Source organism: Megachile rotundata, chromosome 13 (assembly GCF_050947335.1).
Source record: "Megachile rotundata isolate GNS110a chromosome 13, iyMegRotu1, whole genome shotgun sequence".
Classification (NCBI taxonomy): Eukaryota; Metazoa; Arthropoda; class Insecta; order Hymenoptera; family Megachilidae; genus Megachile; species Megachile rotundata.
In genome coordinates, this window is record NC_134995.1 from 10666528 (window position 1) to 10693286 (window position 26759).

Below are 26759 nucleotides of genomic sequence, written 5' to 3' on the forward strand. Positions count from 1 at the left end.
CTCGCGCACGTGCTATTAGATCATTTCATAGTTCACTTTATGATAACTGTCCTGCACAGGAAAAAGTCTATCGGTTAGTTGGCAGTGTCCGAGTTGTCACTCGTATCTGTTTGATGATGACACGAGGAGTTATTCTTTGATTAGCATGAATCTGATGCTTCAGCGTGACTCGTGAATAATTCGAAATTTTTTAAACGGTATGATTTACTCTAGCATAAGTGCCTGTAGTGCGTGTAAACGAATCAATCATGGATGCTAGCAAGAAGTATGATAATCCTAATCCTCAGTTGTCAGCAAACATTTTTAGTAAATTAATATTTTGGTAAGTCTTTAACATACATTTTAACAATTGATTTAAAATAGTGAAAATAATAAATGTGTACATTTAAGGTGGTTGAAACCTTTGTTCTGGTATGGAAAGGACCATGATCTTGAACTTAAAGATATATATAATGTAATGCCAAGCGATGTTAGTCAACATCTTGGAGATAAACTTGAAAGGTAAAGACGGGCTAATCTTATGTATATACGATTAATATCAGTGGATTTCATAAAATTATTGTTACATTATCACATTTATCTGTAGGAATTGGCTAAAAGAGATTAAAGTGGCTGAGAAAGCTCATAGAAAGCCTAGATTTTTCACTGCGTTACGAAAAACATTTACATGGTCCTTTGCTTATTACGGAGGATGGCAGTGTTTTTTATCGGTCGTTATAAGGTAAAAGTCTTCTTCATACATTGTTTGGCAATAAATAACATGATCTTAATATTACAGAGTTTTACAACCATATGTGCTGGGTCTGTTAATTTGGCACTTTGATCCTAGAGCTGTATCTACTGCCAGTGAAGCATATATTTATGCTACTGCTGTTGTACTTATGACTTTTTGCGGGGCTTTTATTATTCATCATTCAAATTTAGGTTTAATGGAAGTTGGAATGAGAGTTAGGATAGCTTGTTCTTCCTTAATGTATAGAAAGGTGCTGTAGATTGTCTTTTATAAATTTGCTTAATTTATCAAGTATTATTTGGAATATCTCCTTTTCTCAGATTTTACGTCTATCAAAATCTTCTACCAACATTACTACTCCAGGGCAGATTATAAATTTGCTATCAAATGATGTTGGGAGATTTGAACAGTTGTTTATAACATTACATTTCATTTGGATATTACCAATTCAAGGAGCTCTAATTGCGTTTATGATTTGGAAAAATGTTGGAATTGCTGCTTTAGCCGGTGTTGTTCTTATAAGCATCCAAACTATACCACTTCAGGGTACGAATACAATTCTTCATTGACAAGGTTTCATATAGAAAAGTGGTATTAAGTAATTTAATTCTATTTCAGGGTATATGGGGAAATGGATATCAAAATTGCGATTGAAAATTGCGATAAGAACAGACGAAAGAGTACGTTTAATGTCAGAAATTATTAGTGGAATTCAAGTTATTAAAATGTATACTTGGGAACTGCCGTTTGAAAAGCTTGTTAGTCTTGTTAGAAGGTATGTCATGCATTTTTATGAATAAATCGTGTAATATTTAAACGCCTATTTCTATTTTAGTCGAGAGGTAGACATCCTTACACTTACGTCATACTTACGAGGTTTTACTTTAGCCACTTTTGTGTTCACTGAACGATCAACATTATATTTTACAATTCTGACATATGTACTTCTCGGAAACGTTATATCCGCTGATAAAGTATTTTCAATGGCGCAGTACTTTAATATTCTGCAACTTACTATGGCAATTTTATATCCCATGGCTGTATCAGCTGCTGCAGAAGCCTCTGTATCCATTAAAAGGCTCGAGGTGCGATATATGATTATTAATATTTACTGTAATATGTTTTGTATTCTTACAGTAGTACTTTTTTTTTAGGAGTTCCTTACATTGAAAGAAAATAACACTATGATTAATCCTCCACAAACTGGAGATGGCAGTATTATAATGAAAAATATTACTGCATCTTGGTCCGACAACGCGATTGTAAATACGTTACATGACATTAATGTTAAAATAGAACCCGGAAAACTGTATGCCGTTGTTGGTCTAGTTGGTGCAGGAAAGGTATATCAAGAAATCGTATTTTTATAATTAATAATTTATAATATCAAATCAAACTTATATATCCATATTTCAGAGTTCCTTCCTTCAATTAATTTTAAGAGAGTTACAACAAACTTATGGAGAAATATGTGTAAATGGTAGTGTGTCTTATGCTAGTCAAGAAGCGTGGCTATTTTCAGGCACGGTACGAAATAATATTCTTTTCGGGCTACCTTATGATAAAGAAAAGTATAACGAGGTTGTTAAAGTGTGTGCTCTCTCAAAAGATTTTCAACAATTTAACTATGGTGATAAAACGTTTGTTGGAGATAGAGGCGCAGCCCTTAGCGGTGGACAACGCGCTAGAATAAATTTAGCTAGGTAATTATTAATGAAATAAAATTAATTTGACGTCGATAATTACGTGCATAATTATTGTAACAGGGCTGTGTACAGAAGTACAGATATTTATTTACTAGATGATCCGTTATCCGCGGTCGACACTCACGTGGGAAAACAATTATTTAACGAGTGCATCAAAAGTTACCTCCGAGATAAGACAAGAATTCTAGTAACTCATCAAATACAACATTTAAGAAATTGTGATTATATTATTCTGTTAAATAATGTAAGTAACGACTACTAAAATCATAATCGCGTTATTATTAGTTGTACTATCATGGCATTTATTTTAGGGCAAAATCGAGTTTCAAGGGACATTTACAGAGCTTCAAGCGAAACGTATAGATTTTCTAAAAACACTATCATTAGAAGAAAGTAAAGGAGATGCCGAAGTCGTAGAAGTTGGAACAAATAATACGCTTGATGTAGCCATCGCGTCTGGTAACGATAAAGACGACGACGAAGCTGAACCAGAGGAAACAGAGGAATTAATGGCTAAAGGAGATCTTTCTAAATCACTTTACTGGAAATACTTCAGAGCTGGAGGTTCTGTGATGATGATTTTGTGCTTTCTGATTACTTTAATCCTAGGACAAATAGGAAGCAGTGGTAGCGACTACTGGGTTGCTTATTGGTTGGTATATCTTGTCATATTACTTTTAATGCCAATTCTGCATACTCTTATTTTATCTCTTTTATTTTCAGGACAAGACAAGAGGAAATGCGTATAAAAAATGATCACGATAATCGTACATTAGAAATACTTAGAAGTAATTTTACAAATCCACTTGCTTTTACTGAAAATACAAATGAAACAATGAACGACACGTTCCCATTTGATTTAAATGTTTCTACCGTAGAACCGGAGTTATCGACGTCCTTAGAAAACAGAAGTGCTAATAATAGTGTACGTCATTTTACTTAACTTATCTCAAACTTAGAAAATAGCAGCTATTCTGATTGTGTTTTTCCTGTAGGTGTGGACTATGAATGCAATTTCCACAGATACGTACTATCTTGATTACGAAACAGCTTTATGGATTTACGGTGCCTTTATCTTTGCAAGCATATTGTTTACTTCCATAAGAAACCTCGTATTCTATAAGCTGTGCATGAACGCCAGCAAAAATCTTCATAATCTCATGTTTTCTTGTTTGCTTAAAGCCCCGATGTTATTTTTCGACACACACCCATCTGGCAAGTATTAAGCAAAGAAATATACATTAACAATTATTCAGTATTTTTATAATGTTAAATTTTAGGTCGTATCTTAAATCGTTTTTCCAAGGATGTTGGAGCTGTCGATGAAATATTACCGAGAACAATGATAGAATCTGTCCAAATATTTGCAGTGATGGTTGGAATTTTAGCTCAAGTTTTGATTATCAACTGGTGGACACTATTTCCAATGATTGTCATGGGTTTCTTATATTGGCAAATAAGAAATATTTACCTTAAAACTGCGCAAACTATGAAACGTTACGAAGGAACCAGTATGAGTTTCATAATTTATTAAATGCTAATACATTTTGATGCAACATTATTAATAATTTTTTCAAATATTTCAGCAAAAAGCCCTGTATTCTCACATGTCAGTTCCTCCTTATTGGGGTTGACAACAATTCGCTCAGCTTGCGCGCAAGACATGGTTCGTAAAGAATTTGACGTTCATCAAGATCTTCATACTAGCGCTTACTATTTGACTCTAGTAACAGGCGTTGCTTTTGGATTTGCATTAGATATCGTCTCCATTTGTTTCATTACTTTTATTACGTATAGCTTCATCATATTTGACACGGGTAATTTAGTACTTCATAAACATCGTTAGCATGATTCATTCTGTATGATTAATGCATCGGCGCGTATCTTTGCAGGAGATACATACGCGGGAAATGTAGGTTTAGCTTTATCACAAGTATTAATTCTGTGTGGAATGCTTCAACACGGAATGCGTCAAACGGCTGAAACAATTGCACAAATGACAAGTGTAGAACGAATCTTACAATTTACGCAACTCGAAAAAGAGGGACCATTCGAAAGCGAACCAAACAAGAAACCGTCCACGCAATGGCCTTCCGATGGTGGAATCACTTTTGATCACGTTTATTTGCGTTACGCAGACTCGATGCCTCCGGTTCTTAAAGACTTATGTTTTGTCATAAGACCGGGTGAAAAGGTAATCTTATTACTCATTGATAAAATGAACGTACTGTTCACTGAAACCTATACATAAATGTATTTTTGTTCTTTAGGTAGGAATAGTCGGTCGTACTGGTGCCGGTAAAACCTCTCTAATATCAGCCTTGTTTCGCTTAACGAAACTTGAGGGTGCTATTTACATAGATAATATAGATACAAAAGAAGTAGGTCTCCATGACTTAAGAAAGAAAATCTCTATCATTCCGCAAGAACCTATTTTATTTTCGGCGACACTTCGAGATAATCTCGATCCATTTCATAATTTCGATGATGCTACTCTCTGGGCTGCGCTCGAGGATGTAGAACTAAAAGCATCGGTATCCTCACTAGATTATTATGTGGAGCAAGGAGGAGCCAACTTTAGCGTAGGGCAAAGACAATTGATTTGTCTAGCACGTGCAATTCTTAGAAATAATAAAATTTTGCTTCTTGATGAAGCAACAGCTAACGTGGATCCTACCACGGATTCTTTAATACAAAAAACTATTCGACAAAAGTTCAAAAATTGCACGGTACTAACCATTGCACATAGATTGAACACGATAATGGATAGCGATGAAGTGTTAGTCATGGATCACGGTCAAGCAGTCGAGTTTGATCACCCATATATTTTACTTAAAAATGAATCAAGTTACTTTAGCAGCATGGTCAAAGAAACTGGAAAAACAATGGCCGAACAACTTAGAAATATTGCAAAAGAGGTATGCAGAATTTTCTTTTACTCGTAATTTCTATGATTGCAACAATTTATTGTGTATAATTTTACAAATTTTTATCATATTTTAGGCTTATAATAACGTTTCCAACAATACGGAATCACAATTATCGCCACATACTGGCAATGGCAAAGCCATTTCCAAAGATGATTAAAGCATGAATATGCTTCTAAAGATTTATATGAATATTAGTAAATCATGCAACGTCCGTACTTTTTTATGTACTTATTTATGTACTTATTTAATTATTTTTAAGAACAGTACGTACTTATTTTATAATTGCAAACTTTAAAATAATCTATAGAATGGATTTAAAATTATTGTAAAGTCAAATATTTAATTTTGATACATTTTTGGAATACTTTAATGTACTAGCTTAGATCTCGTATAACTTTGACACTTAACAATATTGTTCCTATTAAATATATTCGGATTTACTATTTAACACGACATAGCGACAGTACGTGAATAGTATGAAATATGTTTTTATGCCAACAGTGGTCCATTTGCGAGAAATTAAGCGCTAAAGATTATTGTACCTTATATACTAATATTTTGATATTCTTTGAACACAGAGTATTACAAAACATATTTTATATATTCTGCTTTAATGTTCCAACACGCATGATTTTATAAGCAATATTGTACAATGTCAAGAAAGATTATTATATTAAATATTGTATAAATATAGTATGTATTTATTTAATCTTCTCTTTAATAACAACACCAGAATTCTACTAAACTACTTTCTTAACTCTCTTTTCGATAAGCTAAATTTTATACAAATACATTCTAGAAAAATATCAGTCTCATATAACAAACTTTATTACAAATTATTTTAGGCCATTTTATGTATATTTAAGTAATATGTAAAACATTTAAGTATGCAAAGAATTATATTAATTGAACAGCACCACTTTTAACTAAATCTGCAACAGCTTTGTATGGTACAATATGTTGTGAACCTGGTTCAAAGTCTATTTCTTCGTCTAACGATCCAGGTAGTACAACTCCACTAATTCTATCGTTAGCCCGTAAAAATACATATGCTTGCATGTTGGGTTTTACAATTAGTTGATCTTTTTCGAACGTTTGAAAATTCCCAGGCATATAGTTCAAGGCAGTTGCTTTAAAAAGCGTTTCGATACTTGCAAGAAAGTCTTTTGCAAATTGAAGCTCCGCGGATGTTAGATAACATTCTTCCAAAGATCTATTGGCTTCTTGGGAAAGTATATGAATAGCATATTTTTCAATCTTTTCTAATCGTATCCTAAGATAGCTAGATATCAAAAATCTAATCCTGTCTAATTCCATCATGTGTATCAGTAATCTTAGATCTCCTTTTTCTAACCTCTTCATGTTCTGCTCCATATGTGTGATTTGTTGCAACATACAGTCAACCAGATCAGACTGATGCGGCAAAATTTCAGGTGCAAATTTTTCATTCAACCACGCTTCCTCTATCGCCAACAAAACACCTTGAGCTGTAAATTCTTGCCCTTCGGGTTCCTCATCCTCTGGTTTCGCTCTCGCTTCCGATTCATTCTCCATGTTCTACACCTTTCTTTCTCAACTATTACTCTTATAAAACACAGTACACTCGATTCGTATGAGTATATTGTTACACTTGTTTATATTTTAAATACAATACTTCACTGACGACAGAAACATCAATCGACTGATTGTTATTGGTATACAGAGGCAAGGTGGTCGTAATACCACTTGAAATGAATTGCACGATGTCACGTGATTCAATTCGATATTTCTCGTAGTTTGAATTCGAATCGAGAACTACCTCGTAATAAAAGATTAACGGTAATCGTGACGTAAACGAGTGTACATTTGAAAAACAACTCCTAAGAAAACCATACTGTTCCGGAACCTACGAAAGCTAAACAACAAAATCACTCTCTATTATTATAAGCCGGTTACAGCATGAAACCATATTAAAGTTTAAATCTAAATAAAACTTATATAGATACAAGAATCTCGAATGTGTAATATGCCCGTCTTAATATTCCTTTCTTACGCGTTTCTCAACGCGTGCATGTGCAGAGGGAAGATTGACGAAATGAGTTCGCGCTTTTTAAAACGTAGTCGACCGACTAAGAAAAAATTGAAGATTCCATTATAAGGTTAAGATCGCTGTAGAAGAAGGGTATCAAAGGATAGGGTGATTCTTCGTGTTTTATTCCTATTTTACCCTCGTAAGGTTTCTGTGTGCGGCACTAAAGATACACCAAGGTATTCTTAAATCCTCGTTAACTTAATAAAGACCTTCTTAAGACTGTTTGTCGTCTTAGATCGCGATGACATATAGAAAACCGGACGTAAGGGTACATATGGCAGAGGCGAACCAGGAGGACGGTTCATATTTAAACGAAAGCCGAACGAGATAGACACGAGTCGCATCCAACAGTGGACCTAACAGCCTTCCTATATCCTTCTGTTCAATTTATTTTAATAATCGTGGCAAATTGAAACTGGACCGAGTGCTTGGATTAGTTCGTTTTAGTACGATTTTCTCCAAGTAGCCTACAGGTGAGCTGCATAGTGTTGGTGTTCCCAAGTGTTCTCAGTGTCACGAAACGGTGTTATCGAAACTTTTCAACTGTTTCTAGATTTCAGAATGCCTCACGTTACGGGGCCCATCTACGAGGCGTACCAAGGTGGTACTAGGTACGGTAACATGACGGTGGCCGACAAAGTCCCACCGGAAATGCTCCACCTGATCGACGCCCACTGGTACCAGTATCCACCCCTGAACCCGATGTGGCATGGCATCCTCGGCTTCGTGATCGGTGTGCTTGGTTTCGTCTCGGTTTCCGGAAACGGGATGGTCATTTACATTTTCCTTTCGACAAAAAGTCTTCGTACGCCGAGTAATTTTTTCGTGATCAATCTTGCCATCAGCGACTTCTTGATGATGTTCTGCATGTCTCCACCTATGGTGGGTTCGAACATATTGCAAAATCATAGCGTTGAACAAAAAGAAAGTGAACCGATTTTACCAAAAATATTTAATTAAAAATTAAAAAAAAGTTGAGGCACGAATTTTTTTATTTGATGCTCTGATTTTGTAAAACTTTTGAAGGTTCATCTCGTGAAAGGAAATATAAGTATTTGTACTCTGGACAGGTAATCAATTGCTATTACGAGACATGGGTACTCGGACTAGTCTTTTGTCAAGTTTACGCGATGTTGGGCTCCCTGTTCGGATGCAGCTCCATATGGACAATGACGATGATCGCATTCGACAGATACAACGTAATCGTGAAAGGACTGTCTGGTAAGCCACTGACCATAAATGGAGCTCTCCTCCGTATATTGGGCATATGGCTATTTTCCTTAATATGGACAATCGCGCCTATGTTTGGCTGGAACCGGTAAATCTTCTTCATCTAATCCTCCGTATTTTAACGTTCAATTTTTATTAACAATCGTATGTTTGGTCAGATATGTACCTGAAGGTAATATGACCGCGTGCGGCACCGACTACTTCAGCAGGGATATAGTGTCCATGTCTTATCTCATCATGTACGGCATATGGGTATACTTCTTGCCGCTGTTCCTCATCATTTGGAGCTACTGGTTCATCATTCAGGCGGTCGCTGCTCACGAGAAAAATATGCGAGAACAAGCGAAGAAGATGAACGTCGCTTCCTTGCGATCGTCGGAAAATCAGAGCACCAGCGCCGAGTGTAAACTAGCAAAGGTAGAAAAATTCAATTTCTATTTGTAAGACAATCTTTGCATAATTGGTATATTTTTCTTAGGTCGCCCTTATGACAATCTCCTTGTGGTTCATGGCCTGGACACCGTATTTGGTCATCAACTCCGCTGGAATATTCAATCTCATGAAGATCAGTCCGCTCTTCACCATCTGGGGTTCTCTGTTCGCCAAAGCCAATGCAGTTTACAATCCAATCGTTTACGGAATCAGGTATTTGCGATTCGACAGTGATTCTTATACACACGTCGTTCATATCGTATTTCGTTTTTTATGCAAGTTATATAACCTTGATATTTAACCTTGTTTTAGTCATCCGAAGTATCGAGCTGCATTGTTCGAGAAATTCCCCTCGCTGGCGTGTTCCGGACCAGCGCAAGCCGCGGACGCAACATCGACGACCACCACCGTCGCGGACAGCGAAAAAGCGAACGCGTAAAACAGCTTGTCATGGCCTTCAAACTATGTGCATGCGTAATCATAATCAATCGGCAAATAAATGGAAACTAGATTAACGCATATTCGACTAGATGAGAATTTAATTGCAGACACGATTTGTAAATACTAGCATCAATTATCGTGTTCGGCGATCTTTTTTCTATCATTAAAATTGGTCGGAAATTGAAAATATAAAAATGTGTTCAGAAGATGTCGCCTGACAAGCAAATTCAATTCGACGAAGGAAATTTAAGTGCCTAATATACGGAATCGCTGGTTACGCGATATTAAATTAGCAAATATTCGAATCGCCTATGATTGAATGTATGATTCTCATTTCACCACAATGCGAGTCATTTAACATCAATTCATAGGTAGGATTTTGATTTTGTACATTTTATTGCGTAGCAATATACATGGTCACTTTGGTATAGCAGGTATGTACCAACAGCTCTATGTTTACTGGATTAGTAAGCATATCCTATTGCTGTAAATCATGAAGGGAGCGTCGTATCTGTACCTTAATTTTATAAAAGCAAATAAATTCTGCAGGTAACGATAACGATGCGTTTACTTTAATTATTGCCACTGTTCCTTAAATACAGTCATTAGTAGCGATTTATAAAAAGACAGATTGATTTACAAAAATCTTTTGAATCTGCAATTAAGATTTCCCTTCCGTCTCAGCAGCTTTTTCTCCTCCAGCCGCTTGCTCTTCGGTCGAACCGTAAACCAAAAACGGTAGCTTTTCTTTCAGTGCTGCTCTGTATTTTGGGTGACTGCAAATATTATTTAATTAATAACGTAGTCAATTTACTTACAAAGTACGTACCTGATTCCATAAACGATCGGGTTATATATCGCGTTTGCTTTAGCGAATAAAGAACCCCATATAGTAAACAAGGGTGTGATCAGGGAACGATTGAATATTCCAATATAGTTGATTACAAGGTACGGCGTCCATGCCATAAACCACAATGATATTGTTGTCAGTGCTACCTAATGCAAAAGTGGAATTGAAACTTCGTAGATAGATCACTACCTGTAATTTATACCTTTGCTAACTTTGCTTCTGCGCTGGCGCCTTGATTTTCCCCGGATCGTAAAGAGGCGACGTTCATTTTTTTGGCTTGATCTCTCATTGCTTTTTCGTGCGCAGCGACGGTCTTTTAAATATTGTCAAGTTATGCAATTGAATTATTTTAATTAAGATTAAAATTAAAATTAAATTTTGCATACTCACCGAGACAATGAAATAGTAACTATAAATAATAGTAAATAATGGAGTATAATAAACAAAAAGAGAATAAACCAGAATGTATGATTTGGATCCCCAGTCCTCAGTAAGATAGTCTGTTCCACATGCTGTCATGTTACCTTCAGGAACATATCTAATTGATGCATATGTTAATCATTAAATTAGCCACTTGGCAAAAATTGTGGTATTTAAAATGTTACCTGTTCCATCCTACTAAAGGTAAAATTGTCCATAATAAACCAAACAGCCAAATACCTAAAATCTGGCATAAAGCTCTGTTGATTGTAAGAGGCGTTCCAGACATGCCCTAAAAATATTAGTTTCATTAGAAATACTCATATTTATATTCGGGTATACATACCTTCACTATAACATTGTATCTATCTAATGCGATAGCCGTCATTGTCCATATAGAAGCACATCCGCATAATGAGCCGACCATCGCATAAATGTCGCACATTAACGTTCCTGAAAATGCTTATAATTGAAATACTGCACATCTTATTTTTTGATAATAAATAGATCTATTGTTTCTCACCAAGAACCCATGTTTCATAGAAGCAGCAAATCACCATAGGAGGACACATGAAGCCCATCATTATAAAATCTGAGAAGGCAAGATTTACTACAAGTAAATTGCTTGGTGTTCTTAAAGATGGTGTGAGTAAAAAAACATAAACTACTACACCGTTTCCAAACCATCCAATGATTCCTAACACGATCATTACTAGACCTAAGATTTTATGCCATAATGGATGCATTGGAGGGAACCGATACCTATACAATAAAATATAATAAAGATGAAATAAAGTTTGATAAGATCAATTAAAGTTTCACTGTAAGCAAGGAGTATAATTACCAGTATGTGTCAATTAAATGTAACATTTCTTCAGGTACTTTACTGACAACTGTTTGATTGTTAAAACGCATATACTGCCTTGCAAATGTTGGGCCCATGGTGGTTGTTAAAATAGAAAACTGTGAAGGATTAACTTCACCATGAGAAGTTGTATTGAAAGTGTTTATTGAAACCAATGTTTGCATTTTAAAATATGTATTAAAAGGTAAGAAAAACACACTATTGCCCGTATAGATCGATACACCTATAACTTAGTATTATCACATTTGATAAAAAATAAATGTACAAATTTGTAGTCTGAATTACATGACACATTCCTTTTTTGTACTCTGCTGTTTGTACTTTATAACTGTAGCTACAAGCATAGCATTCTCCTTTTATATGTTCTGTAAGGTAAGATCCAATAAAGTCATCCAATAATATATTCAAATGAATGTAACTAATACTTTCATAAGCATTAGTATGAAATGACATATGGAAAGTACTGTCAGCTGTAATTTAGACTAATCTAGTCAAAGTGAAACTTTACATATGCTTTTATATTCAAGTTTAGATGTATTTCTTGAGATTGTATATAATTTATTACATAAAACATAATTACACAATAGTATTATCATTTTATTACTCTTGAAAGTCTACGAATGTGTTGACTGCGACCTTCTTGAAGAGCCTCTTCTAATTCCTGTGTTATATGTAATAAATTAATAGGGTCAGTTTGAAGTAATACATGTTCAATGCTCTCATCTTTGCCTGGATTTTTTACTGAGAAATCTAATGTAACAAGAGGAGCAACTTGTTTCAATAGTGATCTTGATGCAATCTATAAAAAATATATTCAATATAGATTTAATATTATAGATAAACTAAGATCACAATAAATAATAAAACAATATAAACCTGAACTTCAAATCTCCATTCCATATCATGGTATTCTGGTAACTTAAATCCAATATTTGTAAGTGTATCCAATATTTCATCCTTTTTAACACTGTACAACTTACTCAATATCACTTCTTGTTCCTCTGAAAAACCTAAAGATATTACAGAATCTCTAAAGTCTTCTGCACTTAACTGCAAAAATAAATATTCATAAAGTTAATTATTATTTTGTGTAGTTAGTAATGCACATACAAATAAATAAAATTTATAATACCTTATATTTACAGCTCTCTAATAACAAATTAACAAGTCCTTCTACTGAATTCTTAATTACATTTGCCTCAACCTCAAGTTTCTCTGGAAAAAGTAAAAGATATATCAAAGTGTTTCTTATTTTTATAAAACTCCTGGTATCAACAAATGTTACTTACGAGCAGCTGCATTATACAATTTAACATTTGGCCCTTTCTGCAAGTAATCAATGGCCAATTTGCAGAAATCCTGTAAAACTAAATAAAATAATTCAGGATTACTCTGTAAAATAATAAACTCATAAAGAAAATAAAGTGCACACACCTTGAGATGTATGTTCTACAAGTAGCAGTACATGTTTTTTATGATCTGGTTTTAATGTTAACAACATTTTTTTCTATAAAGAATACAAAAGTTAATTGTTTTTATTTCATATGAAAATAAAAAATTTGTCGATTCGAGGTACAATAGGTAATACACGACATTAATAATCGTGTATTGTTGATATCCCTCTCTACTTGTTCATTTCCCTCAAATAAGCTGTCATTTGGGAATAACCTAACCTTATCTGACAAGTTTGACTTTACTGCAAAAGATTGCAGAAAATGGGAAGAGGATCTTTGCTGCTCAATATAGATGTCACTAGTAGTACTGTTTCAGAGACAGCAATAAACAAAATTTCTAAATTTTGGGATTCTTTTTTGGAAATAAACATTGTCGGAATTCCAAGAATGTAAATTTATATTTGGGTTCAAGAATTACAGTTTTTTTATAAACATGATCTTATAATTAGTATTATCATTTACATAGTATCACTTTTAATCTACAATTTACAATAGCCAAATTAAATAAAATGATAAAATCTTGAAGCGAACTTTATTAATAAACGTAATAAAACATCAGAATAAAAGGATGTTTAAGATTACATAATTTTTATTACAAAACATTTGTTATTAATATAACAAAGTGCCATCATCATAGTCCTTTTATATTTCACTTATAGAATTATGCCTTTGGTTGCGAAAGCGATGCTTTTATTTGAACTTGTTGGAACATTTGTTGATATTTCTCTAATGTTTCACGATGCGTATCTTGTTTCTTATCTAATGTAGTTATTAATTCTTCTACTCGTTTCCTAAATTTATAGAATTCATAAAAATTATTAGATTTCTTGTACACATTGCATATATATCAGACAACTTACAATTCTGAGGAGATGTATTCCATACGCTTAGCAACATTTTGCTTTGCATCTTTCAAGTCCTGCTTAATAAGAACTGGTCCTATCAGCTTAAAAACATCATTGTCTGGTTTCAAAAGATCCAATTCTTTCTTAACAGCAATATTCTCATTTAACTGTCCATCCAACTGCTGTCTTTGACTCAATGCTTTGTGGTAATCTGATACAAACAGAATCTACATGTAACACGACACTAAATTAATTATAATCACAATATATTTCCAAGAATATACTTTGAACACAGAAGTATATAAGTACCTTTTTGGGCTTGTTTATATTTGTCTATTTCTGTTTTTAGATTCTTTTGAATTTCCTCTGTCATGTTTGTCTAAAAAAGGTAATTCTCAATGAAGACTAAATTATGTGATAGTTAGGTTATACTATGTATAATATAATTATTCGATTACATGCCAGAAACTAAATAAATGTTATTTTATTTATTGGATAAATAAACGTAATCTATTAAAATAAAGAACACATTCTATTCTAATATATTTAATATGATCATACCATGTTTAAAAAATATCTTTTGGTAACCTTTTGCTACAAATGTCGTAGGAACCACCTACTATTGAAAAACGAAAAACACGAAATCTCGTGGACACGTATTTTCTTTAATTAAATTTATACGTATTTCGTTAACCTGATTTGTTCTAAACTCTTTCAAACATTAACACAATACCGACATATATACTGACGTATCACGTTCCATTAGTCTATATATGTATATGTCATGTATGCATGAGTGTGTAGCATTTAATAAGTACCGATATATCGAAGAATTACTAATTCTACGATTAAAATAAGATTAATCTTAGAATTAAGTAATACATTCTTAAATAAGATCGTACAAAGAATTTGTAAAGATATATTAATAATGTTCATATACAACGTATCCTTAGTATCGATATATTGCGAGTTATCGATCTCTCGAAACTTAATGCTACAATTTCAAATTTCAAATTTTAAAATATCGAGTTCAAACGTAAAAGTTGTAGACATCATTGACCTACAAACTTTTTCGTGGAATTAGTTTTATCATAGGTATCAATTAGACTGCTTTACAAATGGACATCTATCTAATTAGAATTAAATATGAGCACAGATATATAAACGCATACATGGATCATTAAAAACACATTTTATATTGGTGTTTCGATCGTCAGTAACAAGCAACATACAGTTTGGGAAAATGGTTATTCAAAGTGTTTGGACAAAACTTATAATTGCAATATTGCTTTTTTTAATAAATACGTATTTTTGCGATACAGGTAATCAATATTAACTTAAATTCAAAGTTAAATTAAATTTAAAATCTTAAACCTAAATTTCAGATTCAAATTCGAAAATTCATGAAAATAATATTATTACCGACATAATTCCATCGTGCGTTTTCGGAGTGGAATCGGTATCATATTATTTATACACAAGGTAAATTTATTATGCACAAAATAATATAGTCAAATTTTGAATATAATTGAATTACTTTTTTCTGTGTCAATCCATGTCACAGAGAAAAACCATATGGAGAAGAAGTTCGTTTACAAGATGAATATATCCCATTACGTGCTAACAAAAAGGTGGTGTTCCTTATACACGGTTTTATTTCTGAAGCTAACAATTCGAATTATTTTGATTTAGTCGGCGTTTGGTTAAAGAAGGTAATTCCATAAAAAAAAACGTTCAAAATAACTTTTTCTAATTACCCAAATTCTTTAGGAAGACATCAATATTTTTTCATTAGATTGGTCAAACGCTGCCTGTAGCGATGGATTCAGTCTGTCCGACTTGCTCGCTTATAATAGTGCTGTTAACAATATTCACGTTGTCAGCGAACATCTGACTAAGTATTTCCGTTTATATTCACATGTTACATACCTTAAAATAAATTCAGAATAATTATAATTTCCAGTATGGAATAATAACAATAATTTTATTTAATTTAATAATAATTTTCAGTTTTACTATTAAATTGGTTAACGAATACGGAATGAATGTCAGACAAACCTTAATCGTGGGTCACAGTCTCGGTGCACACGTAGCAGGAATCGCGGGAAAAGCTGTTCAAGAAATATTGTATCAAAAATACCAACAGATTATCGGTCTCGATCCTGCGGGACCAAATTTCAAAAACAAGGATTGCACCGAAAGACTTTGTAAATCGGATGCCGCGTTCGTTCAAGTGTTTCATACTTCGTCTTTGGTCGGATTTTATGACGCAATCGGCGACTACGATTTTTATTTCAACGGTGGCGATAAACAACCGGGATGTATGTTGATAAAAATTTATATCTTGGAGAGTAGAAATTACACCCCTCTTTTACAGGTATATTGCCCGTGTGTTCTCATACCAGAGCCGTGATATATTTTACAATGAGTTTGTTGCATTCGCCATGTTTTATAGCAACTCCTTGGAAAATTGGCTTCGAGTAAGTTGCATGATTTAACACCTTTATTCGCTGTGCAATCACATATGTTTCTTCTTGCAGGAACATTTTAAGCTTAACACATTGTAATTTAAATATTTGTATATATCCGGGATTAGACGTATCTGGACAAACTATTGGAGGAACATATTATGTGAACACAACAAGTACTGAGCCATATTGTACTTTGTTAACCTAAATTATTTTGGTATTATATTTTAAATAAATTTGTATATTTGAATATTTTGTATACATAACTTGAAGGCATTCTTATGTCATTTCCTATATTACCGACGAGATACGGTCAAAATACATTGGAAAGCGATACTAATTAGCTTTCGAATGTTATGCAAGTGTTAATATACAATTAATTTGATATATATTATCGCAAATTATGCCAATTTTACGAACCGGTTTGTAAATGGCACAAGTGGCGCCATCTCTCCGGCGAATAGGGTGAACTACACGCATCTGAAACACTACTTTCGTTAGTTCTTACCTTTCGCCACTAGTTGGCACCACGAGGACGCGTTTGTAGCGCCCTCTGGTGGTGGAAGGTGGGAACTAACGAAGCCGCTGTTTCAGATACGTATAGTTCACCTTGTTCGCCGGAGAGATGGCGCCACTTGTCCATTAAAAAAAAAAAAGAAATTTAATTAATATTAATTTTATTGATTAATATGCTATAATACTTATTAGATGTTTATTAATATTGATTTTGTTTATTTCCAATATCTTCCATGTGTTCGAAAATGCATGTTATGTGTTCAGAACAGTGCGAACATCGACACCTCGTTGATGTGAAGTAGGCATAACGAGCGCCAGTATGTGACATGTGTTACACATGTTATGACGTGCGTGGGGACCCTGTGCCTGACCGCCATTTTCCCTAGGAAAATTGCTGTCGAATATAGAGTTGACAAACAATTTGTGAATATTGTTTTCATAAAAGTTTAGAAAAATGGAAACGATATTGGAACAGCAACGACGTTACCATGAAGAAAGAGAAAGGTTGATGGATGCAATGGTCAAAGAGATGCTGTACAAAAAGCCAGGTCATAGAGAAAATATAAATTCGGAGCATAGGTTGAAAATGTTACTTGATCAGTATATGGACAGTACTTTACATTTACAGGATTTGTATGAAGATAAAGATGGACAAAGAAAGGAAGAAGTAAGTTTACAACGTTGTATTTTATTTACTATTTTATAGTATATTTGTAATACATGAAAACTATTTTGTTTAGGTGCAAGCACTTTCGGGACCAAATGAATTTTCTGAGTTTTATTCTCGATTGAAGTCTATAAAAGAATTTTACCGGCGTCATCCTAATGAAATAAGTATTCCGATGTCTGTGGAATTTGAAGAATTAGCTAAAATGAGAGAAAATCCTACGGAGGAACTTTCAAACCTTGTTGAATTCACTGATGAAGAGGGTTATGGAAAATATCTTGATCTTCATGAATGTTATGAGAAATACATTAATCTTAAGGGAATAGAGAAAATAGATTATATCACATATTTATCAACTTTTGATCATTTATTTGATATTCCAAGGGAAAGGAAAAATGCTGAATATCAGAAATATGTAGAGTCCTTATTAGAATACTTGACAGATTATTTGAGTAGAGTTAGACCACTACTTGATATAAATGGAGAACTGGAGGAAGCAAATAAAGAATTTGAAACACAATGGGAAAATAGTACATTTCCAGGATGGCCAAAAGAGACTGGCAGTGCATTAACACATGTGGGAGCTCATTTAGAGCTTTCTGCTTTTTCTTCTTGGGAAGAACTTGCATCCCTCGGTTTGGACAGGTTAAAATCAGCTTTGATGGCTTTAGGTTTAAAGTGCGGTGGCACACTGGAGGAAAGAGCACAAAGACTTTTTAGTACAAAAGGAGAGGCATCATTGGATCCAAATTTGTTAGCCAAGAATAATAGGAATAGAAAATCTGGAAAAGGCAGAAATTCCGAGAAGCAGAAGGAAATAGCTCGTTTAGAAGCTCAAGTATACAGACTTGCAGAATTGGTATCTTCTCAGAGGGTAGCTACAAAAGAAAATGTTCAAAGAAAACAAGCTAGAACAGAAGGTGAAAGAGGAGATTCTGATGCAGAAGCCAGTGCTAGTGAATCAGAAGAAGAGGATGATAATGAAGTCCCTTACAATCCTAAAAATCTTCCTCTTGGTTGGGATGGAAAACCTATTCCATATTGGCTATATAAGCTGCATGGTCTAAATATTAGTTACAACTGTGAAATTTGTGGAAATTTCACATATAAAGGACCAAAAGCATTCCAAAGGCATTTTGCTGAATGGAGACATGCACATGGTATGCGTTGTCTTGGTATTCCAAATACTGCCCACTTTGCTAATGTGACACAAATAGAAGATGCTTTAGCTCTGTGGGAAAAATTGAAAGCTCAGAAACAAGCAGAACGTTGGCAACCAGAACAAGAAGAAGAATTTGAGGATTCTCTGGGGAATGTCGTTAATCGTAAAACGTACGAAGATTTAAAGAGACAAGGTCTTTTATAAAATGCTGTAACATTGAATAATTATTCATATAATTAATTACTAGGTACCTTTTGTAATCTACGAAATATTATCTGTATTAAAATAAAAATAGCGAATAAAAATGTGTGCAGAAGCAGTTAATAATTTGTATAGCTAGTACTCCTAATATATTTTCGTCCTTTATATATTTTTTGTACACTATGTATATGACCACGAAGTAAGAAATAAGCGGTAGAGGGACATTACTTGATGCCTTCTGATAGAATAAAATAGAACTAAACGTCTGGGGATTAGGGATTTTTCTGGATAGCTAATGTTATTCGACCAATGAGAAATCAGAAATTTTATAACTAGAATTTGCAGAGTGTGTAGTTCATCTTTCAGAGATGTATCCCTATCGTATTATCTCGTAAAAGCAACTTTTGCGATTTCGGGAAAGAAGTACTCGGACTTATAATCGCGTTTTTACTATGATTACATTAATAACTCAATTAATGTAAACGTAGTTCAACAACAAACTTATAAATCGTGCGAACATACGCTTCTAAATGTAATTCGTCATTATCTTACGTTCGGTACTATCAAAAGCACGATGTTTCGTCGATGCGATTAAAACCACGTGCTTTGAGAGGCCGATCGTTTTTATGAAAAATGGCTCAACTGTAAGATTTTGTACTTAAATAAAATTTTTATTAATTCTATTAAATTTTTTAACAAATTTTCTTATTATAGAAGGAGCAATTGAGCTAAATAATTGGTAGTTCAGAGAACATCGATCACGGAACAAAGATCTTTTCTATCATCGCAGAAAAAGGTATGCTGAGGGAAAATGACGGAATTTGTAGATGGCTGGATATTTGGACACACTTTGGGAGAAGGTGCTTATGGCGAGTACGTTTGAACATATTTCATTTCTATGATCAATTTATAATAATGACTACAAATATTAAAAATTTTTAAATTACTTATAAAATATTGTTTTTTTTATAACGTTTTTTAAAATTTTTTAAATGTACATTTCATTGAATTAGTTCCACTATATTTATACATATGTACCTTTCAATATAGCTTTGGTTCATTTGTGATTTTTAAAATTTTACTCTTTATTTTCAGAGTAAAACTAGTTATAAATAAATCTACGGGCGAAGCTGTTGCTATGAAAATGATAGATTTATTAAAGCATCCAGATGCCCGACAAACAGTTAAAAAAGAAACTGTTATTCACCGTATGCTCTCTAATCCCAATATTATTCAGTATTTTGGAAAACGTAGTGAACCCAATATGGAATATATTTTTTTAGAATACGCTTCGGGGGGAGAACTTTTTGATAGAATAGGTAAGACATAATGTTCATTTTAAAAAATGAAGTTTAAAAATGACCATTATTTTCATTAATCAAAAAAATCTGTTTCATTTAAAATAGAACCAGATATTGGTATGCCAGCATGGGAAGCACAAAAGTATTTTAAACAATTAATATCTGCAGTAGAATATCTTCACAGTAAAGGCATTGCACACAGGGATTTAAAACCAGAAAACTTACTGTTAGATGAAAATGACAATTTGAAAGTCTCTGACTTTGGTTTGGCAACAATATATCGTTTGCAAGGCAAAGAACGATATTTGGAAAAAAGATGTGGAACATTACCTTATGTTGCTCCCGAAGTGCTGTTACATCCTTATCATGCTGAACCTGCTGACATATGGTCTTGTGGTATAATTCTTGTGGCTTTGCTAGCTGGAGGTAAACTGATCTTCATAAAAAGATATGCACATATTATTAAAAGATAATTTATTTTATATGTAATTGCTTTTGGGTATAAGGCATTTTGTTTTAGAATATCGCAATAATGTAACTGCCTTCAATGGAGGACTGATACTTAATATCAGTGTATCTCAGATTCTTAATGAAGTCAACTATATCATTAAATTCATACTTATTACATTCATAAAGCCTTGAACTGGAATCAATTTTGAATATTTGGTCATGAAAATCATAAAGCAAGTTTATAACATTATTTAACTTTTGAAATTAGTAGAAATTAGTATAATGATTACTGTATTTGTAAGATACAGACCACTGTGATCTTTAGTCTGATGGTTTAGGTCTAATGCATAACTTACATTTCTTAGTTTTTAACTGGTCCATATCTGAACTATAGAACTGCCTTGGGATCAGTCCTTGGCAGAGTGTCCAGAATATATGGCATGGAGAGATGGAAAATACATGTCTCTTACACCATGGAAAAAGTTGGATAATTCTTCATTGTCTCTGATTAAAAATATTCTTATACACTCACCATCAGCCAGATGTACCATAAAGGATATTAAAAAACATAGATGGTTCGTCAAAAAATTCCAAAGAGGTATGTATTATTTTATGCACGTGGAAAGTTTCGGTATTTTTTTTTAGTGTAACAGCAGTTTAACAAAATTCCAGTGGATAAAATAAAGTATTTACTTAGTCAGGTACTGAGTGACTCTGAGTACGTATATTAAATTACTCAAAGCAGCTTGGTATCTAACTGAGTGGATATTGCAAACAACAAGCTTTTAAGGTACAAGTTTATAGTATATATAATTCTTGTTTTAGATTATTATGTATGTAATTGAAAAATTAAAAGCTATAGTTTTTTCACATTGTCAAAGCTTTTGCCTTTACTTTGGTAATACAGCTCTATGATTTTAATTAAGGATCATAAAGCTAGATTACCAAAGAAAAGAGCACTGGCATATGCAGCTGAAGTATCATAAGTTTTAATTGACATGAAAATCATTTAATTATAAATGTAAAATATGTTTGAGAATTTTTAATAAAATTGAACAAATTTTTTCATAGCTGGAACTATAGAAGGATATATTCGACCTGATGAAACTAATTCAAGACAAGTATTAGAGGATGAAAACCTAACCAGGTTTTGTTTATCACAACCTGAATTACCTACAACGGAAAATGCTAATGCTGTACAAATTAACTTGGAAGAACGACCAGGATTTTCATTCTCACAACCTGCCCATATTGAGGATTTGTTATTGTGCACCCAAGTACAAACTAAATTTACACAAGCAAGCCAAGTTAGTGAAAATTTATATGCAATTAGTATCATGTTCGTATTTTATCATACTGTTGTCACAAAATGTAATGTTATATTTGCAGCAAAATACGTTCCAACGGCTAGTGCGACGTATGACAAGATTTTTCGTTAAAACGGAGTTAGACGAAACCATAAACAGATTAGTAAATTGCTTGAAGAATGAAAGTTACAATTGCCGTATTAACAATGTTGGCACAGTAAGTTGCAAAATAATAATTAGAAATGGCATGTTCTGATAATATTAATTTACACAAATACTCAATAAACTGCAATTACTTTTATAGATCACTGTATCAACTATGGACAGAAGAAAAATGCCTTTGGTTTTCAAAGCAAATATTGTTGAAATGGATGGAAAGATACTAGTTGATTTCCGATTGTCTAAAGGCTGTGGTCTAGAATTTAAACGAAGATTTGTAAAAATTAAATCATTGTTAGAAGATATTATATTAAAAGGTCCTGTGACCTGGCCAATTGCTGTTGCAACAGAATGTATGCCCTAATAATCATGTACACAATGAAGTTTTGAATAAATTTTTTTATATTCTTTTAAAAAAAGTAATCTTTATGCTTTATTTTTTATACATAATTGTTCATAAAATGTTATTGATGTTAGTGAAAATGGCGATTGCAATGTAACGTCAAAGTTTCGTTGATAATAAAGTTATTTTACTAGTATGTATATCCACGATCTTATTGCTTTCTACATACCGTGTCTGTTACAATAACAGATATTCGTTGCATTCTTCTGTCAGATATGCGACGAAATTCTTACAATGATCATACCCTAACCTCAACTTTCAATTGCTATCAAAATGCTGATATTTACAAAGTTTATCGCATTTACAGTTACTAGTTTAATGGTATTTCTGTTTTCTAATTACCTTAGTTTCACATATTTCTTCGACAGTTATACGCATTGGTTTTATAGCAAAATAAATGATTTTGAAATATATGATTATATCATTGGTAAGTCAAACATAAACTTTTATATTTTTTAATATATAATATATATTGTTACATTAGAAAAAAATTAATTAAAACTAAAAATATAATTTTTTATTTAGTTGGAGCTGGCAGTGCAGGTGCAACTTTGTCTGCAAGACTAGCAGAGAATGGGTACAAAGTCTTATTGCTTGAAGCTGGAGGAGCTGCACCACCATTCATAGATATTCCTTTATTAGCTCCTCTAATTCAGAATACTCCATATGACTGGAATTACATGACCGTACCTCAAGATAATGCTTGCAAAAGCTTAATGCATAATGTATTATTATTCTGTTACCTATAATAATACTTAAGGAGATGTTTTATTGAGAACTTGTTTTTAGAGAAGTAAATGGCCAATGGGTAAACTTCTTGGTGGGACTAGTCAATTAAATTATATGCTTTATGTACGAGGTCATCCTTTAGATTATAATGAGTGGTTTCCAGATTTTATTGGTAATATTCAGAATTTGTTGTTGTCTTTTGCTCTCATTGATAAGCTGGAAATATTTGCAGAACCAACTACAGAAAATGGTGGGCCAATGCATATAAGTGACTTACAATGGCATACTGATGTTGCTAATGCGATTTTAGAAGGATTAAAAGAATTGCATCAAGATATTGGCAACATTAATCATGATTTAAAAAATGGTAATTATATTACATATAACAAAATATTGTAACTGAATGGGGTTATTGATTTAGGTTTCATGAAAGCACAAATATTCTCAAAAAATGGGAAAAGATGGAGTACAGATAAATTGTTATATAAAGATTTTAAAGATAAATTGTTTATTAGAACTCATGCTTATGTTGAAAAGGTATATTAAAAATTAGATCTATAAATTACTATTTAGATTAATTCTATTGTATTAATCACTATTTCTTTGAAGGTGTTAATGGAATCAAATAGAGCAGTTGGAGTACAATATACTACATTAAATAAGACATTTAAAGCAATTGCAAACCATGGTGTTATTCTTAGTGCTGGTGCAATTGGTACTCCCAAAATATTAATGTTATCTGGTATTGGACCAAAAGATCATTTAAAAGATTTGAAAGTACAATCAGTTTTTCTAACATTGACTTTAAAAATATACAACTTATATGTTGAATGTGATAATTTACACATTTCAGATAAATGTAATTAAGGATTTACCAGTTGGTCAGAATTTAGTAGATCATATACTTACTGGCATTGATTTAGTTATGCTTAATGAAAGCATAAGTTTTAGTATGCTTAATGCTTTTAATCCTGTATCAGCAATAAATTATTTTTTATTTGGAAAAGGTAAGTTTTCTTTTAATTATTACAATATGTACTTCATTTATACAAACAACATTTGCATACTCTGTTAAAATAACCATATTTTATATAATTTAGGTCCTTGGACATTTACAGGAGTTGAAGTTTTAGGAACATTTCATAGTTCTCTTAAAAAAAGTAAATCAAGTGTACCAGATTTACAGATAATGGTGATGCCAATTGGATTATCAAAGGATAATGGTATTGTTTTAAGGAAATCCATGGGAATTTCTGATAAGGTATATCCAAATAAATCATCAATAATATAAATTTTACAAAATACCTATTAATATATTTAAATACTAACTTCATATGAACTATTTTATAGACTTATGATGAATATTTTGCACCTATTTCATACAAGAATATGATAACAATTGCTCCCGTTTTATTACACCCAAAAAGTAAAGGAGAAATTAAATTAAGTAGCAGCAATCCTTTGGATCCGCCTTTAATTGATCCAAAATATTTGTCAAACAAAGACGACATTAAAGTTCTTACAGCTGGTAATGTTATGGAAATTTATACAATTACATAAACTATAATTTATTTATGACACACATTAAACTTTATAGGGCTGCAATTTGTGAAAAAACTTGTTGGAACAAATGCTATGAAAAATATTGGTGCATCTATTTATGATAAACATTTTCCTGGTTGTGAAAATCAGACATTTGATAGTACAAAATATTGGGAATGTTACATACAACATTTAACTTTAACTTCGTATCATCCTGCTGGAACATGTCGTATGGGTGATGTTGTTGATCAAACATATAGGTAATTAAACAGTTTTAAACGTAAAATAGTTGTGTTTGCTCTAGAAATACTACATAAACTTTTTCTTGTAGAGTTTATGGTACAAAAAATTTGTATGTAGTCGATGCATCTATACTTCCAGTTTTACCAAGTGGTAATATTAATGCTGCAATTATAATGCTTGCCGAAAAAGCCGCGCGTATAATTACAGAAAACACAAAAATTGATATAGACAAGAAATGTTATAAGCCACATAACTATTACTACATAATTAATAATTAACAAATTTGCCTTATTAGACATTCATTTTTAAGTAAATTAAATTTAATTTACTATCATGTCTGTACACGAATTATAAAAAGATTTATACTATCATTATTACATTATAATTTTTCTCATAGATTAATTACAAATTTATCAAGAAATTATACAATTTATACAATTATTAAGAAATTATACAGAATTTTATCAATATTATTTTTTACATAAATCTTTCAGAATTAAAATAATTGAATGGCATAAATGCACATTAATTTAATGAACTGATTATATATGTGTTGCAATAAACAACAAAGTAAATATTGATAATAATAAAAGTTATTATTGTTATGCCTCTTATTTATATTATGCTTGAAAAGATATTAACGATAATTACGTCTATTATTTTTATAATCACGTCTAGAATAGTCATTTGATCTGTGATTATCCTGATTCTTTTTAGACCTATGATTTGTATAGTGATTATCATTTTGTGTTTGTTTTCTATAATAAGGATGTACTCGCCGCGACTTTCTATCATCTTTATAATTATCTATCTTTTTTGTATGTGAAACTGTGCCTGGCAACATGTTCATTCTAAATGTGCTTAATGGTAATTGTAATATGTTATTTCCTAACAACATTTGTTGACCTAGCTCAAGCAAATGATTAATACTCATAGAATCTTGTGTATTTGTAATTTGTGGCGATTCTGTGTTTTTCTTGGTGCTCATACTAAGAGGACGATTGAATAGTATAGTACCATCAAACAGACTTAAAGCATATTTTACAGAATTAATATGTTTATAAGTTATAAATCCATAAGTTCTTTGCCTGCCATCGCGATCTTTAGGAATAATAACTCTTTGTACGGGACCACCCTATAACATTATAGAAAATATTTTTGTAAAAAAAGACATTAAACTTCAAAATAGACTTTTCAAGAATCACACGTATACCCATTATTTACAAGTTAAAAAAATATCTAATCATATGAACTCCAAAACAACAACAAGTATGACTCAAAACTTTGTAACCTTAACTGCACAACAGTTCATATAAAATTACATGAGTCTAATATATCGCTCAATATAAATACATACACATGTACCGATTCATTTAGAAATCATTATTTATTGTTAAAGACAACAACTTAATGGAATTACTACAAAATATCTAACGAGATATTTTTGTTTACGTATGCACATAATGTACGAACCTGTAAAAATAATTCATATAGAATTTCTTCTGTTACTTTCTCACTTAAATTTCCACACCAAACAGTACGAATATCTTCATCCATAATAATGGAATATAATGGAAATACTTTATATTTACAAAATTAATTTTAATCAAAATCGAACTGTATATACGTGACGC

The 26759-nt window shown here is 32.4% G+C and overlaps 11 protein-coding genes across 12 annotated transcripts; 6 read left to right on the forward strand and 5 right to left on the reverse strand.

The window, feature by feature from the left end:
- Window positions 1–183: 183 nt before the first annotated feature.
- On the forward strand, window positions 184–6062 carry LOC100875722 (ATP-binding cassette subfamily C member 4). The gene is made up of 18 exons (XM_012291410.2): window positions 184–322; window positions 391–501; window positions 587–721; window positions 779–983; window positions 1054–1279; window positions 1352–1508; window positions 1569–1818; window positions 1888–2076; window positions 2150–2436; window positions 2500–2683; window positions 2751–3091; window positions 3163–3364; window positions 3435–3654; window positions 3720–3950; window positions 4026–4256; window positions 4332–4633; window positions 4710–5357; window positions 5443–6062. The coding sequence occupies exons 1-18, from the start codon at window positions 249–251 to the stop codon at window positions 5524–5526; spliced, it is 4077 nt and encodes a 1358-aa protein (XP_012146800.2). The 5' UTR covers window positions 184–248; the 3' UTR covers window positions 5527–6062.
- Sld5 (DNA replication complex GINS protein SLD5) lies at window positions 5385–6923 on the reverse strand. Its single transcript, XM_003705911.3, has one exon. It carries the CDS (start codon window positions 6921–6923, stop codon window positions 6267–6269), a length of 657 nt encoding a protein of 218 aa, XP_003705959.1. The 3' UTR covers window positions 5385–6266.
- An 837-nt stretch (window positions 6924–7760) lies between these two features.
- On the forward strand, window positions 7761–10102 carry Lop1 (long wavelength sensitive opsin 1). 2 transcript variants are annotated; one of them, XM_003705921.3, is made up of 6 exons: window positions 7761–7913; window positions 7994–8322; window positions 8511–8758; window positions 8829–9087; window positions 9149–9315; window positions 9415–10102. In XM_003705921.3, the coding sequence occupies exons 2-6, from the start codon at window positions 8002–8004 to the stop codon at window positions 9539–9541; spliced, it is 1122 nt and encodes a 373-aa protein (XP_003705969.2). In that variant the 5' UTR covers window positions 7761–7913; window positions 7994–8001; the 3' UTR covers window positions 9542–10102. The 2 variants fall into 2 exon arrangements, with proteins under 2 accessions (XP_003705969.2, XP_076395051.1); XM_076538936.1 differs by having other exon boundaries at window positions 7762–7913; window positions 8001–8322.
- On the reverse strand, window positions 9640–12022 carry Lop2 (long wavelength sensitive opsin 2). Its single transcript, XM_012291409.2, has 8 exons — window positions 11658–12022; window positions 11337–11575; window positions 11160–11266; window positions 10999–11105; window positions 10784–10931; window positions 10596–10706; window positions 10373–10539; window positions 9640–10319 (listed from the first exon to the last, which is right to left on the reverse strand). Exons 1-8 carry the CDS (start codon window positions 11840–11842, stop codon window positions 10205–10207), a joined length of 1179 nt encoding a protein of 392 aa, XP_012146799.2. The 5' UTR covers window positions 11843–12022; the 3' UTR covers window positions 9640–10204.
- A 153-nt stretch (window positions 12023–12175) lies between these two features.
- Window positions 12176–13380, reverse strand: LOC105663324 (COMM domain-containing protein 2). The gene is made up of 5 exons (XM_012291408.2): window positions 13113–13380; window positions 12968–13045; window positions 12811–12893; window positions 12555–12728; window positions 12176–12477 (listed from the first exon to the last, which is right to left on the reverse strand). The coding sequence occupies exons 1-5, from the start codon at window positions 13177–13179 to the stop codon at window positions 12271–12273; spliced, it is 609 nt and encodes a 202-aa protein (XP_012146798.1). The 5' UTR covers window positions 13180–13380; the 3' UTR covers window positions 12176–12270.
- Window positions 13381–13647: 267 nt separating this feature from the next.
- Window positions 13648–14763, reverse strand: Pfdn6 (prefoldin 6). Its single transcript, XM_003705940.3, has 4 exons — window positions 14539–14763; window positions 14287–14356; window positions 13993–14188; window positions 13648–13923 (listed from the first exon to the last, which is right to left on the reverse strand). Exons 1-4 carry the CDS (start codon window positions 14539–14541, stop codon window positions 13794–13796), a joined length of 399 nt encoding a protein of 132 aa, XP_003705988.1. The 5' UTR covers window positions 14542–14763; the 3' UTR covers window positions 13648–13793.
- Window positions 14764–15007: 244 nt separating this feature from the next.
- On the forward strand, window positions 15008–16695 carry LOC105663326 (phospholipase A1-like). The gene is made up of 7 exons (XM_012291421.2): window positions 15008–15299; window positions 15363–15459; window positions 15542–15689; window positions 15748–15875; window positions 15988–16298; window positions 16355–16457; window positions 16518–16695. Exons 1-7 carry the CDS (start codon window positions 15221–15223, stop codon window positions 16651–16653), a joined length of 1002 nt encoding a protein of 333 aa, XP_012146811.2. The 5' UTR covers window positions 15008–15220; the 3' UTR covers window positions 16654–16695.
- Window positions 16696–17257: 562 nt separating this feature from the next.
- On the forward strand, window positions 17258–19099 carry noi (splicing factor 3a subunit 3 noi). The gene is made up of 2 exons (XM_076538916.1): window positions 17258–17628; window positions 17702–19099. The coding sequence occupies exons 1-2, from the start codon at window positions 17416–17418 to the stop codon at window positions 18992–18994; spliced, it is 1506 nt and encodes a 501-aa protein (XP_076395031.1). The 5' UTR covers window positions 17258–17415; the 3' UTR covers window positions 18995–19099.
- A 244-nt stretch (window positions 19100–19343) lies between these two features.
- grp (serine/threonine-protein kinase grp) lies at window positions 19344–22631 on the forward strand. Its single transcript, XM_003705944.3, has 8 exons — window positions 19344–19635; window positions 19706–19864; window positions 20087–20310; window positions 20398–20718; window positions 21137–21340; window positions 21814–22049; window positions 22132–22266; window positions 22354–22631. The coding sequence occupies exons 2-8, from the start codon at window positions 19803–19805 to the stop codon at window positions 22570–22572; spliced, it is 1401 nt and encodes a 466-aa protein (XP_003705992.1). The 5' UTR covers window positions 19344–19635; window positions 19706–19802; the 3' UTR covers window positions 22573–22631.
- Window positions 22632–22681: 50 nt separating this feature from the next.
- Window positions 22682–26327, forward strand: LOC100876060 (alcohol dehydrogenase [acceptor]). The gene is made up of 11 exons (XM_003705890.3): window positions 22682–23038; window positions 23137–23336; window positions 23401–23512; window positions 23573–23707; window positions 23762–23877; window positions 23950–24117; window positions 24194–24347; window positions 24441–24601; window positions 24691–24868; window positions 24938–25142; window positions 25214–26327. Exons 1-11 carry the CDS (start codon window positions 22885–22887, stop codon window positions 25401–25403), a joined length of 1773 nt encoding a protein of 590 aa, XP_003705938.2. The 5' UTR covers window positions 22682–22884; the 3' UTR covers window positions 25404–26327.
- LOC100876176 (splicing regulator RBM11) lies at window positions 24629–26741 on the reverse strand. Its single transcript, XM_003705891.3, has 2 exons — window positions 26599–26741; window positions 24629–26260 (listed from the first exon to the last, which is right to left on the reverse strand). The coding sequence occupies exons 1-2, from the start codon at window positions 26680–26682 to the stop codon at window positions 25763–25765; spliced, it is 582 nt and encodes a 193-aa protein (XP_003705939.1). The 5' UTR covers window positions 26683–26741; the 3' UTR covers window positions 24629–25762.
- Window positions 26742–26759: the final 18 nt, after the last annotated feature.

Excerpts from the sequence above, each read along its gene's own strand:
- Sld5 (XM_003705911.3), bottom strand. The coding sequence starts at position 6,923 with ATGGAGAATGAATCGGAAGCGAGAGCGAAACCAGAGGATGAGGAACCC.
- LOC100876176 (XM_003705891.3), bottom strand. The coding sequence starts at position 26,682 with ATGGATGAAGATATTCGTACTGTTTGGTGTGGAAATTTAAGTGAGAAA. Across the intron at positions 26,261-26,598 it reads TATATGAATTATTTTTACAG|GGTGGTCCCGTACAAAGAGT; the intron begins GTTCGTACATTA and ends ATAATGTTATAG.
- grp (XM_003705944.3), top strand. The coding sequence starts at position 19,803 with ATGACGGAATTTGTAGATGGCTGGATATTTGGACACACTTTGGGAGAA. Across the intron at positions 20,719-21,136 it reads TGTGGCTTTGCTAGCTGGAG|AACTGCCTTGGGATCAGTCC; the intron begins GTAAACTGATCT and ends TCTGAACTATAG. Across the intron at positions 21,341-21,813 it reads CGTCAAAAAATTCCAAAGAG|CTGGAACTATAGAAGGATAT; the intron begins GTATGTATTATT and ends ATTTTTTCATAG.
- Lop2 (XM_012291409.2), bottom strand. The coding sequence starts at position 11,842 with ATGCAAACATTGGTTTCAATAAACACTTTCAATACAACTTCTCATGGT. Across the intron at positions 10,540-10,595 it reads CAGAAGCAAAGTTAGCAAAG|GTAGCACTGACAACAATATC; the intron begins GTATAAATTACA and ends CTTTTGCATTAG. Across the intron at positions 10,320-10,372 it reads CCGATCGTTTATGGAATCAG|TCACCCAAAATACAGAGCAG; the intron begins GTACGTACTTTG and ends TAATATTTGCAG.
- LOC100875722 (XM_012291410.2), top strand. The coding sequence starts at position 249 with ATGGATGCTAGCAAGAAGTATGATAATCCTAATCCTCAGTTGTCAGCA. Across the intron at positions 2,437-2,499 it reads GCTAGAATAAATTTAGCTAG|GGCTGTGTACAGAAGTACAG; the intron begins GTAATTATTAAT and ends TTATTGTAACAG. Across the intron at positions 3,365-3,434 it reads ACAGAAGTGCTAATAATAGT|GTGTGGACTATGAATGCAAT; the intron begins GTACGTCATTTT and ends TTTTTCCTGTAG.
- noi (XM_076538916.1), top strand. The coding sequence starts at position 17,416 with ATGGAAACGATATTGGAACAGCAACGACGTTACCATGAAGAAAGAGAA. Across the intron at positions 17,629-17,701 it reads ATGGACAAAGAAAGGAAGAA|GTGCAAGCACTTTCGGGACC; the intron begins GTAAGTTTACAA and ends TATTTTGTTTAG.
- LOC100876060 (XM_003705890.3), top strand. The coding sequence starts at position 22,885 with ATGCTGATATTTACAAAGTTTATCGCATTTACAGTTACTAGTTTAATG. Across the intron at positions 24,118-24,193 it reads ATCATTTAAAAGATTTGAAA|ATAAATGTAATTAAGGATTT; the intron begins GTACAATCAGTT and ends TACACATTTCAG. Across the intron at positions 24,602-24,690 it reads CCATGGGAATTTCTGATAAG|ACTTATGATGAATATTTTGC; the intron begins GTATATCCAAAT and ends ACTATTTTATAG.
- Pfdn6 (XM_003705940.3), bottom strand. Across the intron at positions 14,189-14,286 it reads ATATAAACAAGCCCAAAAAG|ATTACCACAAAGCATTGAGT; the intron begins GTACTTATATAC and ends TGTTTGTATCAG. Across the intron at positions 13,924-13,992 it reads GAATACATCTCCTCAGAATT|GAAACGAGTAGAAGAATTAA; the intron begins GTAAGTTGTCTG and ends CTATAAATTTAG.
- LOC105663324 (XM_012291408.2), bottom strand. The coding sequence starts at position 13,179 with ATGTTGTTAACATTAAAACCAGATCATAAAAAACATGTACTGCTACTT. Across the intron at positions 12,894-12,967 it reads ATTGTATAATGCAGCTGCTC|AGAAACTTGAGGTTGAGGCA; the intron begins GTAAGTAACATT and ends TACTTTTTCCAG. Across the intron at positions 12,478-12,554 it reads AATGGAGATTTGAAGTTCAG|ATTGCATCAAGATCACTATT; the intron begins GTTTATATTGTT and ends TATTTTTTATAG.
- Lop1 (XM_003705921.3), top strand. The coding sequence starts at position 8,002 with ATGCCTCACGTTACGGGGCCCATCTACGAGGCGTACCAAGGTGGTACT. Across the intron at positions 8,323-8,510 it reads TCTGCATGTCTCCACCTATG|GTAATCAATTGCTATTACGA; the intron begins GTGGGTTCGAAC and ends TACTCTGGACAG. Across the intron at positions 8,759-8,828 it reads CCTATGTTTGGCTGGAACCG|ATATGTACCTGAAGGTAATA; the intron begins GTAAATCTTCTT and ends ATGTTTGGTCAG.
- LOC105663326 (XM_012291421.2), top strand. The coding sequence starts at position 15,221 with ATGGTTATTCAAAGTGTTTGGACAAAACTTATAATTGCAATATTGCTT. Across the intron at positions 15,460-15,541 it reads TCATATTATTTATACACAAG|AGAAAAACCATATGGAGAAG; the intron begins GTAAATTTATTA and ends TCCATGTCACAG. Across the intron at positions 16,299-16,354 it reads TGGCGATAAACAACCGGGAT|GTATATTGCCCGTGTGTTCT; the intron begins GTATGTTGATAA and ends CCTCTTTTACAG.